This window comes from Acanthamoeba castellanii, assembly GCF_000313135.1.
Source record: "Acanthamoeba castellanii str. Neff unplaced genomic scaffold scf7180000084770, whole genome shotgun sequence".
Lineage (NCBI taxonomy): Eukaryota > Discosea > Longamoebia > Acanthamoebidae > Acanthamoeba > Acanthamoeba castellanii.
Genome location: NW_004457532.1, coordinates 152,073 through 169,225, shown reverse-complemented (window position 1 = coordinate 169,225; position 17,153 = coordinate 152,073). Strand labels below are relative to the sequence as shown.

The window sequence follows — 17,153 nt, the reverse complement described above, 5'->3', positions numbered from 1 at the left end:
GCTAAGTCCACTTCAGCCTCAAGTCCCAGGTGGAAGGTTGAGAATGGACACGGTGGAGAAGTGCCACACATCACTGCCACCGTCACGTTCTGCTCGGCACGAGTGGATCTGGGGCAGACCAAACATTTCTTTTGCGGGAAGGTTAAAAGGAAAACTAAAGAAAAGGCATTTCCTTCTATTTTTCCAGACAGAAGGTGTTGACGGCTACCTGAACGGAGACCACAAACTCAGGTGGAGATCGCAAGTAAGGCTTCACCATGCAAAAGAGCCACAGCCGGCAGGCTTCTTTGAATCCTCTGGGCATAGATGCCGTGGTACGAAACCAAATCTGTGTTTCATCCGCCCCGCCCCTTGCAAATTTTGATCTCTATGGTTCGTAGAAACAACAAGCGGTGGAGAAGGTCTGGAAGGATCTCCAGGTGCTGCTTGAGGAGTTGCCCTCATCCGAGAACCGAGCCAAGGAAGACGAGATTTTCCAGGCCCTCCTCACCTTCCTGTCCGACCCCCAAGCCCCTCAAGATTTGACACTGAAGTGGTTCGTGGCTCGCGTTCTTCTATGTCCTCTTGCCCACGTCCTCGTCGATGACCTTTCCTCTCTTCAGCTTGGTGCAGTTCTCCGAGTGGCTCGAGGAGGGCGGCAAAAGGGACCTGGCCGAGAAAACCTTCAAGTACTGCATGCACGCGCTCTGTGGGCAACACACCATGTTGTCATGCTGCAGCGTATAATAGAGCTCTGACCGGTGGGCGCTGCGTTCACATAGGGCACTCGGCGCACCTGATGATCAAATGCGAGCCACGGCACGCCGCGCCGTGCTCGGCCTCCTCAACCTGTTGGCCGTCAAGTCCACCTTCATTTCCGCCTTAGTGACCACCCTTGCACCCAAGCTAGTCAACTCGATCTCACAGGTGCATTCACCATTCTCTTTGCTCGATCAGAGCCTGCCCCCAACTGACTGAGCGTCTCGGCCGACCACCAGATCACTGCAAAAGAGAGATTCGAACTGCTCAAGGCGATGGTGGAAAAGGCACCTCTGGCAGTCAAGGCGTACAACAAACACATCGAGTTCATGGGCAACCACTTCAATGCTGGCATCAAGCTGGGCAAGGGCAAGTTCGGCAAGGTACTCTCCTTGGTCCCCCCTCTCCTCCTACTGTATATACCGACCGCAATCCGTGTCACGTGCACTCTGTAGGTGTTTTTGGGCTACAACCAGACGAATGCCGCTCCGGTAGCCATCAAGATCATCGATTGGAGGGTCATCATGAAGGACAAGCAGCCACAACAACTCGTGAGGGCCAAGAAGCAGGTTAGTGTAGTCACAACTCCGCCTCGTGTTGCATGAGCCGAGTGCTTATCGTACGCCGTCACATCCCACAGCTCACCAACGAGATTGCCATCATGAAGCAAGTCACCCACGTGAACGCGGTCCAACTCTACGAAGTCGTGGTACGTATGGCCGCTCCATACTCCCTCCCTCCCTCCAATCACTCATTGACCCATTTAATGGCCATGCAGCAAGTGGATCAGCGCATCTTCATCATCATGGAATACGTTGCCGGGTAAGTTGCCGTCAGTCACTGCTGTAGCACTGTGCGAGCCAACCACTCATTGCCCATACCACTGCGTAGTGGTGATCTGGGCAATTATTTGCGCAAGAAGGGACGCATTCCGGAGCCAGAGGCTCGGCACTGGCTGCAGAACCTGGCAGCCGGTCTCAAATACCTGCGCGAGAAGAACATTCTTCACCGCGATCTTAAGGTACTCAGTGCCCCGTGAAGAAGTGTCTTTGTGCCGTGCCACGTTGTACACTCACGCCAGCCCGGTTGCCTGTTTCCCCCCATAGCCCGAGAACCTTCTGCTCACCGAGCCGTCTGAGAACGGTATTCTTAAGATCAGCGATTTTGGGTACGTCTCCAGCGCGCAAAGAGTCTCTCTGTTTGCTCGTGCTCAACGATGGCGGCAATCAGTCTTGGGAGATTCCTGGGTCCGGGTGAGTTGGCAGAGACGCATGTGGGTACGCCCCTCTACATGGCTCCCGAGGTGTTCAGGCCAATACCGTTCACCGAGAAATGCGTACGCCAGCTACTCTTGTTTCGTTGAACGCTTGGGGTTGGCTCCAAAACCAGCATGGATGGCTGCTTACGCCGTTGCTCATTAGGACCTGTGGAGCGTGGGTATTATCACCTACGAAATGGTGGTGGGTGAGCTGCCCTACAAGGGCAATAATATCTCGCAGCTGCTGCACAACATATCGCACCAGTCGCTCATATTCCCTCCCGATATCGGACTCAGCGAGGAGATAAAGTGCGAGTTCCCACAAGTCGCCTCTTCGTCTCGAGATGTGGCGCGCCTTTAGTCCTCTGACCGTGGGTGGGTGGTGGGTGGCACAGGCACTTGCTGACCGGCCTGCTGCAGAAGGATGCCGACATGCGGCTCGGGTGGAACGAGTTCTTCGCGCACCGGTGCCTACAGCCGATCACTCCGCGTGCCGCTACCCCCAAGTCGTCGGCGTCGTCGTCCACGACCAGCGCCGCGGCGCTGAAGCAGATTGCGCAGCTGGAGGCGGAGCTGCAGGAAAAGGAGCAAGAGATCGGGAAGCTGAACGAGACCATCGCCAAGTGGGACGAGGAGAAGGCCAACCAGTTCAACAAGATCAAGGAGCTGTTCGAGCGGGAGAACAACGAGCTGCGAGCTGCGCTCGAGACGCAGAAGAAGGAGGGCAAGGAGCGCGAGGAGCTCCTCGTCACCCAGATGAACGAGATGAAGAAGCAGCACATGGCCGAGATGGCCACATACAAGGACATGCTTTCTTCCAGGGTACCACCACGCGATCATGTGCGCGTGCATGAACTCATCACAAGGCGTTGACCTGAATGTGCTGTGCAGGAGCAAAAGAACGTGGAACTGGAGAAGCAAAACTACGCGTTCAAGAGCTCGGTCGAGCAGCACCTGTCGGTGATTCAGCAGCAGGAGATGATCATCAACGCCCAGGACGAGGAGCGCGTCAAACGAAAGAAGGAAAAGGAGCGACGCAGCCGAGAGCTCCCCGTGAAGGAGAAGTCCAAGAACATGCTGGAGCTCGTGGCCCCCAGCCAAGTGTACGCCTGCGCGCCCACCATCTCATCATATGTAAGCTTCTCACAGCGAGGAGCCACTCTCCCCTAGACGAGAGACCCTGCGCCCAGGTGAGGCCACGCTCAAGATGCGCACCAACGTGGAGTGCCGATATCGCACAAACAGCAAGTACGCGTGCTCCCAGCAAACCACTCTTTGGTCGTGCCCTGATTCTATGCCGATGGTGGCTTTGCAGGTACAAGTGTGTCGTGTGGCTTGTCGAGTTTTTGGGACAGGAGGGGAATCGCCTGCGCCTCCATTTTGACTCTAAGTACGCACTCCCCCCTGCTTGTGGGGACTGGACTTGGTTGGTCTGCATCTGCGTCTGCGTCTCACCACCAGCTGCGCTGTGCCGCAGAGGCGACGCCACCCTCGGGGCCGTGCAGAACGCGAACAAGGTACGGACCACTCCCACGGTCCGTTTGAACGACCCCCTCACGCATGCATGTAACAACCCTTCGTGGGCGCGCACAGTCTCGAATCATCGCAGTCAACACGCTGGGACGACCAGAGGACACGTCGTCGCCCTACTCGCCTGTCCTCTTCTCGTCGCACCTCGAGATAAACGAGAAGAACCGCGTGCTGGGTATGGCTGCTCCTCTGTCGTACTCGCCATTGTCGTTGTGCTGTTGTTGGGCTTTCTGTCAAAAGGGGTTGATTAGCAACCGGAGCTGACCGTGTGCTGCTGATGTGTGGTGATGGTAACCAGGTTCGTTGGACTTCATTGCCGCGTCTGGTTTCCTGCAGAACACGTCGTACTTTTTCGTCTACGGGCACACAGGTACGGGGTCCAGTCTCTCCTTCGCCTTTGTCCGATCGCCGCACTCACCGCTTTCTCTGGACCACAGGCTATTCGCACGCCCTCCTGTTCGAGTTGTAAACAAACCCAGTGAGACGAACAACAATAACAACGTTCAACGCACGCGCGTGTCGTGGTGCGTACAGCTGTACGTTCGCTCCGGGAAGTTCTCCTTGGAACCTGGTCGCGTACGTTGCATGTATGGGCACGCCAACAGATAGGCCGGTGACGAGCAACCGGCATTGCTTATTTCGTAAAATTGCGCCTCGCAACAACATCCCGCGAGCCCATTGGCCACCCGGGCGTTCCCTTTCCCGCCGTTGGTCGGCCGCGTCGGCACAGGAACCAAGACCCGACAGACCACCAAATCGGCCCACGATCGCCTCATGACCGTTCTTTCTTCCTCCTCACCGTCAAACCAGCACCACCCTGACACACAACCTCACTGCAGCATGTCCGCGTTCTCCTTTAGGTGGAGTGTGCTGCTGCTTCTTCTTTTAGCTATGGGCCTTCTTCACAGTACTCCCACCTCACTCCTTCTTGCTCCTTCGCAAGACCTCAACTGACCGACCGTCATGGTGGGCCTTGGTACCACCACCAGCAGGAGCAGATGGACAACTGGTACGGGGGGCGGGGGCGGAGGTGGGGGTGGGCGCCTACATCGAGTGGAACAACCAGTACAAGTATGTGGCGAACCAGCTGGGGTTCACCTACACCAGCGTCTACAACCTGACCGACGGCCTGGCGGGCTACCTGCGCGGCGACTACGACTTCCTCGGCGTCGACGCCCCCGTAGGGGCCGCCCTCGGGTCCGAGTACCTCCAGGTGCCCCAGGTCGGGTCAGCCATGGCCGTCGTCTACAAGATCAGCGCCCTCCCCTCCAACGCCACCCTCCGCCTCAGCCGCGAAGTCCTCGCCCGCATCTGGTGCGACTCATATACTCGCTCAGCCTCCCCCGCAAACACAAAATTCCTCCCCTCGTGCAGCGGCTCGTTCATGAACTGAACGGTCCGTGTGCGTCGCCTCGTGGCGTGGCTCTGGGAACAGGCTCGGCCAGGTCACGTCCTGGAACGACACGGAGATCACCGCGCTCAACCCGACGCTGGTGGGTCTGCTGCCGGACGAGCCCATCAAGCTGGCGTGGGTGCCGCCGGAGCAGCGCGCGGTCACGCAGGTGTTCGTGCGCGGGCTGGCGTCGTTCATGGCGGACGTGGACAACGCGACGGCTCAGGCTCTGAAGGCCAACGGCACTCTGGCCTACCTCCCGCCCGTGCTGGCCGGCAATGCATCGAGCTTCCCCGCGTTCCTCAGCGCGACCGGCCCCTCGGTCTTAGGCTACACGCTCAGCACCGATAACGTGCTCTCCTACGTCAACAACGACTCCTTCTTCATCACCTCCTTCGTCCAGTACGGCTGCGGCGTCGCCCTCCTCCGCAACAAAGCCCGTGCGTAGCCCTCCCTCGCTGCTTTTCGCGTCTTTTTGTTGTTGTTGTTCTGGTTCACATGCTGAATTCCGCTCAATTAAGTAATACTATCTGTTCTCACCTTTCCAAATTACGGTCTCTCATCGATCGTTTTTATGTATTGCCAATATTTTGCCACACGCACAGAGAAATATGTGGCTCCGCATGTGGAGGGTGTTCGCGCGGCGATGAACGACTTCAACCCGACGGACCGTGGCTCCAACGCGCTGCCGCAGTGGATTGTGGACGGGCCGGGCGAGCAGAGCTACCCGCTGAGCCTTCTCGCGCACACGATCCAGCGCAAGGACTACGTGGCCGACGACTGCCTGGGCTCGAGCACCTTCCTCGACTTCGTGACGTGGGGCCTCACCAACGAGCAGATCGGGTCGTCGATCGAGATGTACGGCTACACGTCGCTGACCACGCCCTTCCGCATCCGCGTGGTCAACCAGCTGTCGGCCATCACATGCACCCAGAACGGCGTCACCCGGCGGTCCCTCCAGACGTCGTCGCTCACGGGCACCGGTCCTCTCGCCCCGCACATGGCCTCTTGGGCCTTCTACTACGCCAAGAGCGTATCGTCTCTCACCAGCCAGTATTTCGGCGACGGTTCGTCTTCTCTCGATCCACACACACACACACACACACACACACACACACACACACACACACACACACAACACACACGCACACACGTACACACGCACCACAACATCCGCACCCTTGCACAACTGTCTCACCGCCCGTGGGCGCGTGATCGTTTGCGAAACAGCCGATGGAAAGGAGCAGATGCTGTCGGGCAACGTGGACTATGCCGGAGCGACGGATTACCTGACCGAGGCCGACTACAACAGCTTCCCCGACCTCCAGTACATGTACGTACTGCACACCCGCCTTTCCCCATGGGGTGGTGCCCAGGCCTTACCGGGATCCCGTACCTCTCCATTGGACCTCAGCCCTGTGAGCGCCTTCTCGATCAACATCGGCTACTCCCTGCCCGGCATCACGAACCTGGTGTTGGACATGGACATCCTCGCGGGCATCTGGTACTGCCCCGCTCACACGACACCGCGCTGGCGCTCTGCTTCTCACACCGGTCGGCGTTGCCTTGGTACAGGGGAGGGTCGATCAGCAAGTGGAACGACGTTGCCATCCAGCAGTACGCACTCCGCGACTCCTCTTGCTTTCAGCCAATGGGGCGTCGCTGCAGTGCGCTGATGCTCTCTCTCTCCCCTCTCTCCTGTGTGTGTGTGTGTGTGGTGTGTGTCAAGGCGAAACCTGGGTGTGACTTTGCCGGACCATAACATCACCGTGGTGTTGAGCAACCCGGACGTGCACTACTACACCTTCTCCCTGGCGCTGTCGAAGCAGGTCAACTCTACCTCCTTCGCCCGCCGGCAGAGCTCGACCTACCCGGTGGCCAGTTCGGGCCGAACCGTCAGCGCCGCTCCCGCCCGTACGCCCGCCTTGCAGCTTTCGACCCAGTACGCCACGCAGAGAACTGGCTAACCGCTACTCTGGGTGTTGGTGTGGGCCACATGATCAGAGCTGGCCGCCACCGTCAACGACTCGCCGTACAGGATCACGTATCTGCCCAGCTACCTGTCGGGCTCGTACAAGGGCTCGTATCCGACGGTCACTGAGGCCTCCCTCGCTCTGCCCTCGGGCGCGGTCGTCGCTCCCACCACGGAGGTACGCCACAGCAGCACGCCCGAGCCTTGCTATTTGGCCTTGCTATTTGGCCAAATACCAAACACCGCTGCTTCCTCCAACCAGGCGATCGAGTCGGCGATGGCGGAGGTACCCACGTTTAGCGACCGCTTCACCGCGGACCTCGTCAACCCCAAGGGAAACGCGAGCTGGCCGCTCTCGTCCTACTTCTACATGCTCATCGCCGATACCAGCATGACCGACGTGCAGCGCGCGGAGTTCCTCGTCGATTGGATCTGGTGGATCGTGTCCACCAGCGATGGTGCCCATCTCGCCGAGCTCAACCGCAGTACGCTCCCCCCCAATCCCGTCTCAACCCACTCCGTGTGCTCCAACTATGACCGACTCCACCCCCGGGGGCGCACACTGTAGTGGTGCTGCCGAGCGAGGAGACCAGGCGCCGGATCCTGACCACGCTGGTGGGCGTCAAGGCCAACGGCGTCTATGTCAACTCGCTGCGCGGCTGCGTCAAGGACGGGTACATCTGCTCCAATCAGGGCAACTGCTCGGCGGGCGTGTGCGCCTGCGAGTCCGACCGTACGGGCCAGTACTGCGAGGAGAACGTCAGCGCCGACGGCGGGCTCAGCACCGGTGCCGTCATCGGCATCGTGCTGGGGGTCGTGCTGCCCCTCGTCTGCTGCGTCATCCTCGGTCTCATCGCCCTCATCATCCTCGTCGGCTTCTGCAGCCGACGTCGCAAGGTACCCTGCGCCCAACACTTCGTTCTTCTTCGTTCCCTTTCTTCTTGTCCCAGGACTGAACTAATGCGCGGGCTTGACGCTGGCATAGAACGAGGACTGGCTGGTGGACCCCAACGAAATCGAGTTTGGCGAGGTTCTGGGCACGGGTGGCTACGGCGAGGTGCGAAAGGCGGTCTGGCGCGGTACCGAGGTGGCGGTGAAGACGCTTCTTGCGGGAAACGCCTCCAACGAGACGAGGAATGCCTTCATCGACGAGGTGCGCGTGATGACCACTCTGCGTCACCCTCACGTAGTCCTCTTCATGGCCGCCTCCACCAAGCCTCCCAAGCTGTGCATCGTGATGGAGCTAATGTCTCTGGGCTCCCTTTACGGTACGAATCGAAAGACTGTCCACTCAGTTGGCGCGAGCCTAATCCGCGCAAGCGCCGTAACGTTACAGATGTGCTGCACAATGAGCTCATCCCGGACATCCCCATCGCGCTGCGCATGAAGATTCTGCGCCAGGCCGCGAAGGGCATGTACTTCCTCCACTCCTCGGGTACGTTTCCTATTTGTTTCTCTTTTTGTTTCTCTTTTTTTGCTCTTTGCGAGTTGTTGGTGTTGACGCCCCGTCTCCGTGGCTGGGCAGGCATTGCGCATCGCGACCTCAAGTCGCTCAACCTGCTGCTCGATGCCAAGTGGAACGTCAAGGTGTCCGACTTCGGCCTCACTCGATTCAAGGAGCAGATCAAGAGAAACCAGCAGGAGCAGCTCATGCAGGGCGGGAGCATCCACTGGACCGCGCCCGAGGTGCTCAACGAGTCCTCGTACATCGACCACGAGGCGGCCGACGTGTACTCGTTCGGTATCATTCTCTGGGAGGTCCTCACGCGCCTCGATCCATTCGCGTCCATGAGGTACACCCTCCCATCATCACGCGTACCCAACACACACACACCACACACACACACACACTTAACGGTTATTATTTATGGCCAACAGCCCTGCAGCGGTGGCCGTGGCGGTGCTGCGGGACAACTTGCGGCCTGAGGTGCCGAGCGACGCCCCCGAGGACTACGTCTCGCTGATGCGCAACGCGTGGGACAGCGACCCCACGGTGCGGCCCAAGTTCCTGGAGATCATGACGCGGCTCGACTCCCTGGCCGAGCGCGGCTCCAGCACCACCGGCCACGGCTCGTGGACGACGAGCAGCGGGACCGGCGGCAACCCGTCCGTCCTCGGCTCCAACGCGAGCACCGGCTCGCACACAAGCCACTCCTCGGACCCGGGCCGCCGGGTGGCGGGCCTGGGCACCCGGGCGCCGACCGGCGAGGTGGCGATCGTGTTCTCGGACATCGTGCGGGCCATGGCCCTGTGGGAGCACCACCCCGAGGCCATGAAGGACGCCACCATCGCCCACAACTCGCTCCTTCGCTCGTCCCTCCTCCAATTCGACGGCTACGAGGTCTCCTTCTTCAAGTTCGTATTTCCTCCCCGCCCACCCACACAGCGTGATCGTTTTGGGCGCCCAAACGATGAGATTGTGGGCTAACATAACAATAAACGCGCAGGGACGGCAACAACGGCGAAGGTGCGCTGTGTGCGGCATTCCAGACCGCCGACAATGCGCTGGAGTGGTGCATGCACGTGCAGAGCGAGCTCCTCCGCGTCGACTGGCCCCGCGAGCTCCTCAACCACCCGGCCGCCGCCGAGGAGTGGGGCGACACCGACGATCGCGTCATCTTCAAGGTACGCGCACGGCTGTCCGGCCCTCTTTTCCCGCCGCTTTTCCTGACCTACATTGGGGGCGCACAGGGTCCGCGGGTGCGAATGGGCGTACACCTGGGCGAGCCGCGCCGTGTGGCCGACCCGCTTACCAGGCGCATCGAGTTCACCGGACCTGTGGTGAACACTGCGGCACGCATCACGACGCTGGCCCACGGCGGCCAGGTGCTGATCTCGGAGGCGACCTGGGGCAAGGTCAAGGAGAGCGCCCTGGCCAAGGAGCGCAATCGGCTGGGGTGCGTGGGCAAGTTCGAGATGCCGGACAGTCCCGAGGGCACGCGGCTGTACGAGCTGCGCGCGAGGAACCTCGAGGGCCGCTTCTTCGGCGGCATGGGGGCCGACCAAGCCCAACGCGGGCGCGGACGACCTCAGCAGGGACGACCTGAGCGACGAGGCCGACCCCTTGGACAGCGGCGAGATCGAGCATCTCAACCAGGTCGGCGATCCCATGGAAAAGGAGGACGCCTTCCTTGCCTCTGCCAACCTGTGCCGGTATGTACAACACACACACCCCACACACACCCCACACACACCCCACACACACCCCACACACCACACACACCGCACATGCACTGCCGCACATGGGCTCATGGTTGATCGTTACATACGTGCGTAGGTGGATCATCGACTACAACGAGATCCAGCTGGGCAAGCAGGTGGGTATGGGCAGTTACGGCCTCGTGAACCACGGTCGCTGGAAGGGCATCGAGGTGGCGGTGAAGCGGTTCATCAAGCAGAAGCTCACCGAGCGTCGCCTGCTCGAGTTCCGTGCCGAGATGGCCTTCCTCTCGGAGCTCACCCACCCCAACGTCGTCATGTTCATCGGTACCCACCCATCGCCTCCATCACGGTGCTGTGTGCGTATTTGGCATTCTTCAGAAGGCTGACAGTCGGTATGCGATGAACATTCCAGGCGCATGTGTGAAGAAGCCCAACCTGTGCATCGTGACCGAGTTTGTGCAGCAGGGCAGCCTGCGCGACATGCTGGCCAATCGCGGCATCAAGCTGCCGTGGCAGCAGCGGCTGTCGATGCTTCGCTCGGCGGCGCAGGGCGTCTCCTACCTGCACAGCCTCCAGCCCACCGCCGTGATCCACCGCGACCTCAAGTCGTCCAACCTGCTCGTGGACGAGAACATGAACATCAAGGTGGCCGACTTTGGGTTCGCCCGACTCAAGGAGGAGAACGCGACGATGACCCGCTGCGGCACGCCCTGCTGGACCGCCCCCGAGATCATCCGCGGCGAACGGTACTCGGAGAAGGCCGACGTCTACAGCTTCGGCATCATCATGTGGGAAGTCCTCACCCGACGCACCCCCTTCGCTGGCCTGTACGTGTTTTCACACAAACACCGCACACGCACACATACACCGCACACGCACACGCACACGCACACGCACACGCACAGAGAGTCAATACTCACGCAACCTTCTTTTTGTCTTAAGGAACTTCATGGGCGTTTCGTTGGACGTGCTGGAGGGCAAGCGCCCGCAGGTGCCGGGAGACTGCCCGGACGCGTTCAGGAAGATGATGAGCCGCTGCTGGCACGTACGGCCGGAAAAGCGCCCCGACATGGCCGACGTCGTGTCCTTCCTTTCCCAGCAGGCCGGCGGCGATGGTCTCCTCATCTCCGACATGGCTTAGCTTTGACGCGTGTCCATCACTCAAGTTTTTTTTTTTTTGAATTAAAAAACGGGATCAAAAAGAAAAACCTGCCATCATTTATTTTGTATTTGTATTTGGAAGGCATGGCAGGGTGTGGTCACGTACGGCACCTGGCCCACTTGCCCACAGGGCCAGGCGAGCCTGACAGGGGGTATGATGATGGTGGCTGTATGCTGCAGGTGGACGTGTTGGTGGTAGGTCCGGAGGCGGACCGCCTGGTGGACGTGCTCGCCGCACTGCTGGCCCAGACCAGCCCCTCGGTGGACCTCCGGGCGCCGGGGGTGCTCGCCTCCTCCGTGCGAGTGGCGGTGAGTACTCCCCATCTCCTTTACTCCCTCGCCTGAACCGCCACTTAAGAGGGGGGGGGGTTGGGCCGTGCAGGGCATGGGCCGGCGGGTGAGCAGGGCGCTGGTGCTGCCTGAAGTCGAGACAGTCATGCTTCGCCTTCACTTCCACACCGTCGAAGGCGCGCCACCACTTTCCACGCACCCCTAGGGCGCCCGCGTTGGCTAACTTGTGTGCACTACTCTCCGCAGAGGAGCTGTTGGACCCGCACCTGCTCGGCGCCTTGCGAGCGACGGCGCCCTTCTGCTGTGTGATCGTCACCTACACGTGCGGCAGCGAGGAGAGCCTCAAGCAGGCGGAGCAACTGGTCCACCAGTACACCTTTTTTCCTCGCCTTCCGTCCCCCAACGGCCTTGCCCATTCACTCGTTTCTCGAACAGACTCGTCAGCCGGAAGCTGCGGCCAAAGCAGAGGAAGGCCCGTGCCAAGGACCACCACCACTCACATGGCCTTGAGACCGAGTGCACATGCGGCGCACACCAACACGAGAGGTGCACACGACTCCTCCCTTCTTCTTCGTCTCCGCTGGGTCTGATCGCGGGTGGGGGCGTGAAGTGACGGCGTGGAGTCGGCCCTGGCAGAGGCCTTGACGGAGCCCGCACGCGTGTGGAAGGTGGGTCTGGGCCTGCTGGTCGGGGTGGAGCCCGCGGCGCCGCTCGCGCCCCTTCCGCCGCTCCTCCCCTTCTCGCCCGCCGACGTGTCTGCACACACGACCGCGGGCACCGGTGCATCACCGGCCAAGTCGACGGCCACGCGGCCCTATGCCAAGGAGGCTGAAGCCCGACTCATGAAGCGAGCAGTCGAGATCATGGAGCCCTTCCGCTCTGCGCCCAGGTACGCTTTCGCCCTTCACTCCCGTAGTGGTGGTTGCTGATGATGGACTGACACCGACAACGTTGCAGGAGGGTGAGCGATCAGGATCCCTGGTCGGCGTTGGGCATCTACGAGTGGGCGGTGGATATCCACAACCAGCTTCACCCTGGCATGCCTCCCATTCCTGTCACATCTGTCTCGTCCCTGCTCGGCCGACCCCTGCCATAGCATGTGGTGCAAACAATCCCTCTTTATCATTTTGTGTTTTCATGCCGCTCGCTAGACATGTGGCAAAGATGATGCTGGCAGTTAGTGAGTGCCAGTAAAATGAAGATATACAGTGGAGTTTGCAGCAGGAAGAACTAGCAAGGTCCCACTTGTGCGGCGGAGAGAAGGACACGTGATCCGAAAAGTTCATGTTTTCACATAAGCCTTGCTAGCTCAGTCGGTAGAGCGTCAGTCTCATAATCTGAAGGTCGTGAGTTCGATCCTCACGTGAGGCACTTGCTTTTTGTTTTGACTTGCTCGAACCTCAAGTGATAGCTTCCCCTCAAGCACCACAGACATCAACCACACAGACCAACAAACAGGGGGTCCAACAAAGGCGTTTATTCATCAACTCCGCTGACTCATGGAGGGTGGAGAAGCTTAAATACAAAACAGGCCTGGAGAGGGGGGAGAAAGAAGAGAGGGGAGTGGGGAAGGAGAGAAGAGAATTACTACGAGTCGGAGGTGGAGATCTTGGGGAGTTTGGGGGATTGGATGGAGAACTTGAGCCGTTTCGAGTCTCGTTCCTTGTCCTCCTCCTTCGTCACTCCGCCCGCCTCTCCGCTGTCCTCGTCGTTTTCTTTCTTCTCTGTCTCCTCGCCCTCGCCTTCGTCGCCACCATCGGCCGACGCCGACGCCGACGCCGCCTCGCCGCTGGCAGAGGCCTCGTCGTCCTCCGTCGCCGCTTCGCCAGGCGCTGCGGTATCTCTCTTCCTCTTTTTGGTGTCCCCGTCTCCGTTCTCGTCGTCCCTCATCGCCGGCGGTTGTTTGTGGTCCTGCGCCTCCTTCCGCTGGCCGGCCTTCTTCCGTTCCTCCTCCTCGCCCTCCTCCTCCTCTTCTTCACCTCCTCCCGCACCGCCCTCCGCTTCCTCTTCCTCCGCTTCCTCCTCCTCTTCGCTCTTCTCCTTCCCCTTATCCTCATCGTCCTCATACGACACCAGCCCTCCCTTCGGCTCCTCGTCGTCATCGTCATCGCCAAAGAAATAGCTGTCGTCCACGTCGTCGCCGGCAGCCCTTTGTGGCGACCTGTCGTGTGCGCCCGGCGCGCGTTAGTTCGCAGCCCCAGAGCCCCCCCCCCAGAGAGCTGGTGTGACTTGAACACGAGGCCACGTGGTGAGCAAAGATACGTACTTGGTGGGTCCGGAGAAGACCTTGTTGACGTTTTCGTCGTAGTCCTTGTTCTGTTCGTACTTGAGCTGAAGCAGCTTGAAGGTCTCTACGTAGTCGACCTCCTTGAAGGTGTCCGAGTAGTTCTCTATCACGTGCTTGAGCAGCGCCTTGATGTTCTCCTTTCGGATGTAGTCGAAGAGCTCGATCACGGCCGAGTTGATGAGGTTGTACTTCCTCCCGTTGGCGACGAAGAGCTGCACGATCGGGTCGAAGAGCTTGAACTTCATGATGTGCCGATTGTAGAAATCGTCCTTGGCCGCCACCATCGCCCTGAAGAACCTCAGCGCCGCTGCATACAGAAGAAAAAGCCCACGAGTGAGTGAGACTCCATTGGACCTTTGGGGTTTGACATTGGCGAGCGTACCGAGGGCGACATGCTTGGGCTGGGTGCTGGAGAGGAGTTTGGAGACCTTGGCGGCGATGTTGTTGCCCAGCGTGAAGTACTTGATGTGGTAGCCGTGGTGTTGGCAGCAATACGCCAGCAACTCGCAAAGCTCCTGCCTGCGCGCCGGCTTCAGCTCGGCCTCGGCCGGGGTCTCCACCTTGTCCTTGACGTCGACGTCCATGATGGGCGCCATCAGGCCCTTCATGAACGTCTGGTAGAAGAGCGTCAAGAACTTCTCCTTGTCGGTCGTCTGCCGGTCATCAAGAACGAAGACGACGACGTGTGAGAAAATGAACGCGAGCGGGGGGGGGGTGAGAGATAAGGATCGAGGGAGAGGCCCACCTCTTCCATGGTCTCGGTGTCGACCAGAATTCGGATGACCTCCACGAACTGGGACAGGAGGCCAACGTCGGTCTCCAGGAGTACCCGGTCGATCAGCTTGTGGAACAGCGGGTAGTCGGGCCGCTGCGCCAGGAGGAACTCCCTGAAGTGCACGGGATCGTGCGAGAGCACGTTGTTCACCAGGTCGGCACTGCAGAGGGAGCGGAAGAGTCCGCACGGGGTGTGAGTGTGAAGAAGGGACTCGCGCGCAGCAGAACTGGGCAACGATCGAGAAGAAGAAAGGTGGTGCGCACCAGCTGAGCCGAATCTTGATGTTGGACTCCGCGAGCGCGGTCTCGAAGATCTCGAACATGCCGTACTTGGCCAGCGCTCTGTCGATGGTGCGCGGAGAGGGGAGAGAGTGTCAGAGAGTTGGAATGACCAGAAGGCCCCAGCGCGCGATAGATGGTATGTGCGCGTACTGGTAGAAGTCGCGCTGCTGAGGGATCTGCAGGTTCTTGGCCAGCGAGCAAAACTCTTGGAGGAAGCCCAGCAGGTCGACCAGCTCCTCCTTCGTCGCCGTCCTGAACTTTGAAAATCTGCAGAAATGCAAGGAGAGGTCAGTATCGTGTGTGTGTGTGTGTGTGTGTGGCAACGGATAACAACGTTTGATGGAGAGCGGGAGACGGGAAGTGGCGGACGTACAACTCCGTGAGGAAGGTGGTGTCTTTGTACAGGTGATCCACAATCTCCACGTTGTTGAAATAAATTATCGAGTTGATGGTCGCGAAGGTCATGTCGTCGAGGAGCCTGGGCAGAATGACGTCCTTGAGGTACTGGATCCTGAAGGTCTGGTGAATCTTCTTGAGGATGTCGGCGTTCCGGATGGGGACGACTTCCTTGAAGACAACGCTGTTCTGAAGGTACTTGCGATGTTCCAGCTTGGGCGACACCTCGGGATCGTCTGTAGAAAAAGAGAGCGAGAGAGAGATGCGGATCAGTCGAGCTGCTTGCACACCACAGCGGCGACAGCAACGAAAGCGGGCGGGCTGTGGCGAGCGCGTACATTCCAAAGCCCCAACCGTGGTCATGTAGTTCTGATCGTTAAACATCGTCTCCATCAGGTTGGGATCATTGAGGAGCACTGGCACGCCCCCATCAAAGGCCCAAGGTTAGACACAGACCGGATCAGACGTTGGGCAAGGAAGGGATGCTTACCAAGGTTCTTGAAAATGTTGAACATGAGGTGAAGCTGTGCTTGGTTGCCCGACTCCTCCACCACTTTGAACAGCTCGATGAGCTTGGTCAAATAGCCCTGCGTGGAGTGAAAGTGGGGCGGTGAGCCGGCGGCGCGGGAAGAAAGTGGTGGCTTGCGGGGAAGAGAAGCGCTTGGGATGATGACAAAGGAGGAGAGAGCGAACCTGTGTGGCGACGGAATTGGCAAGCCGTTCCTTCATGTGGGAGTTGTGCTCGCCATCGAACACGCCATTCATCTTCTGCAGATTGCTAAGGTTGGCTGGCGGTAGCTTGATCCCACTGAAGTAGCTTTCTTCTTTACACAATGGGAAAGGGAGATCAGCATTGCCAGAACGAGCTGTTGCCTACTCTCATGCGCGGTGCGCAACACACGACACACATGACACAGGCGACACGCGACACACACAACAGCCCCGTACCTTCCTCTGTAACCACCTCTTCTGAGGATTCGGAAGGGTTGCGACCCTGCACGGCACAGATTTGCTCCCTGCAGGAAAAAAAGACAAGGCCAAATTTAGCAACAGGCCAAGAAGAAGACATAATTAGCTGCTAACCAAAGATCCACCGGTGTGGATTGAGGAGTCACATACCACACCTCCTTGCAGCCTTGCTCTTCCTGGAAGCTCAGGGCGAGATCTAGCCCTGACTCTGGCTCTTGCCATACGATGAGAGTGTCTAGAAGATTGCCGGCAAGATTTGAGCAATTTTGGCACTCATAGGAGTGATCGGTTGGGTAGGGAGGCAGGCACCTTGCTGGAGCTGGTAGATGTCCTCGGTCTGGATCTTCGATTCCAGAATTGTTTCGCCTCCCTTCTCTTCCGATTTAACGGTAAGCGCGAGGGCATCAAAGGTCTGATTCAACAGAGCACACGCACACACACAGGATGAGAAAGAGAAAGCGGACGGGAAAGGCGAATTGAGAAGAGCCACAGATTTGGATTGAAGATGAAAAGGATGTGCTAGCAGCGAAAGAAAAAGAAATCACGCTTAATTTGGCGTGGATGGGAGGTGAACATCGTCGTACCTCGTGATGAACACAGGCAACGTGGCCGGTGCCAACGTCGTCCCACTGCCCTTCATCGTTCAGCTTATAAACCTTAACACGGCGCCGCGTGCTCTTATCGCCAGATGATTTGTCGGGATTCATGGTGTGTCCTCTGCCGCCTTGCGATTCTCCAAAATTGCCGAATCAAATGGGGTGATGATGGGGGCTGGGTGAATAATTAAAACATCCAACCCTTCCTCTATTTGCTTCGTCCGGCAGGCCTCGCACACGCTGGAATAAATAAATTGCCTGACTCCAATAAAGCTGCTCCACAAAAAAGAGGTGGCGGCACGAAGAGGGGCGAGGATTGGACGAGATGGAAGCTGAGAAGGAGG

At 59.1% G+C, this 17,153-nt stretch overlaps 3 protein-coding genes and 1 pseudogene across 3 annotated transcripts; 3 read left to right on the top strand and 1 right to left on the bottom strand.

Moving 5' to 3' along the window:
* Window positions 1–582: 582 nt before the first annotated feature.
* ACA1_264050 (uncharacterized protein) lies at window positions 583–3,995 on the top strand (the record flags this gene model as incomplete). Its single annotated transcript, XM_004341271.1, has 18 exons — window positions 583–668; window positions 762–906; window positions 978–1,121; window positions 1,194–1,307; window positions 1,379–1,447; window positions 1,517–1,560; window positions 1,630–1,759; window positions 1,845–1,906; window positions 1,969–2,074; window positions 2,160–2,305; window positions 2,392–2,818; window positions 2,888–3,099; window positions 3,146–3,244; window positions 3,352–3,386; window positions 3,458–3,513; window positions 3,590–3,701; window positions 3,825–3,896; window positions 3,964–3,995. The coding sequence occupies 18 exons, from the start codon at window positions 583–585 to the stop codon at window positions 3,993–3,995; spliced, it is 2,091 nt and encodes a 696-aa protein (XP_004341319.1).
* A 494-nt stretch (window positions 3,996–4,489) lies between these two features.
* Window positions 4,490–11,194, top strand: ACA1_264040 (annotated as a pseudogene).
* Window positions 11,195–11,385: 191 nt separating this feature from the next.
* On the top strand, window positions 11,386–12,601 carry ACA1_264030 (uncharacterized protein; the record flags this gene model as incomplete). Its single annotated transcript, XM_004341270.1, has 6 exons — window positions 11,386–11,523; window positions 11,597–11,647; window positions 11,754–11,875; window positions 11,941–12,051; window positions 12,116–12,394; window positions 12,463–12,601. The coding sequence occupies 6 exons, from the start codon at window positions 11,386–11,388 to the stop codon at window positions 12,599–12,601; spliced, it is 840 nt and encodes a 279-aa protein (XP_004341318.1).
* Window positions 12,602–13,092: 491 nt separating this feature from the next.
* ACA1_264020 (uncharacterized protein) lies at window positions 13,093–16,920 on the bottom strand (the record flags this gene model as incomplete). The annotated part of the gene is made up of 14 exons (XM_004341269.1): window positions 13,093–13,666; window positions 13,772–14,099; window positions 14,175–14,445; window positions 14,538–14,727; window positions 14,831–14,908; window positions 14,999–15,115; window positions 15,222–15,480; window positions 15,583–15,660; window positions 15,735–15,831; window positions 15,938–16,068; window positions 16,193–16,260; window positions 16,364–16,448; window positions 16,523–16,625; window positions 16,798–16,920. 14 exons carry the CDS (start codon window positions 16,918–16,920, stop codon window positions 13,093–13,095), a joined length of 2,502 nt encoding a protein of 833 aa, XP_004341317.1.
* Window positions 16,921–17,153: the final 233 nt, after the last annotated feature.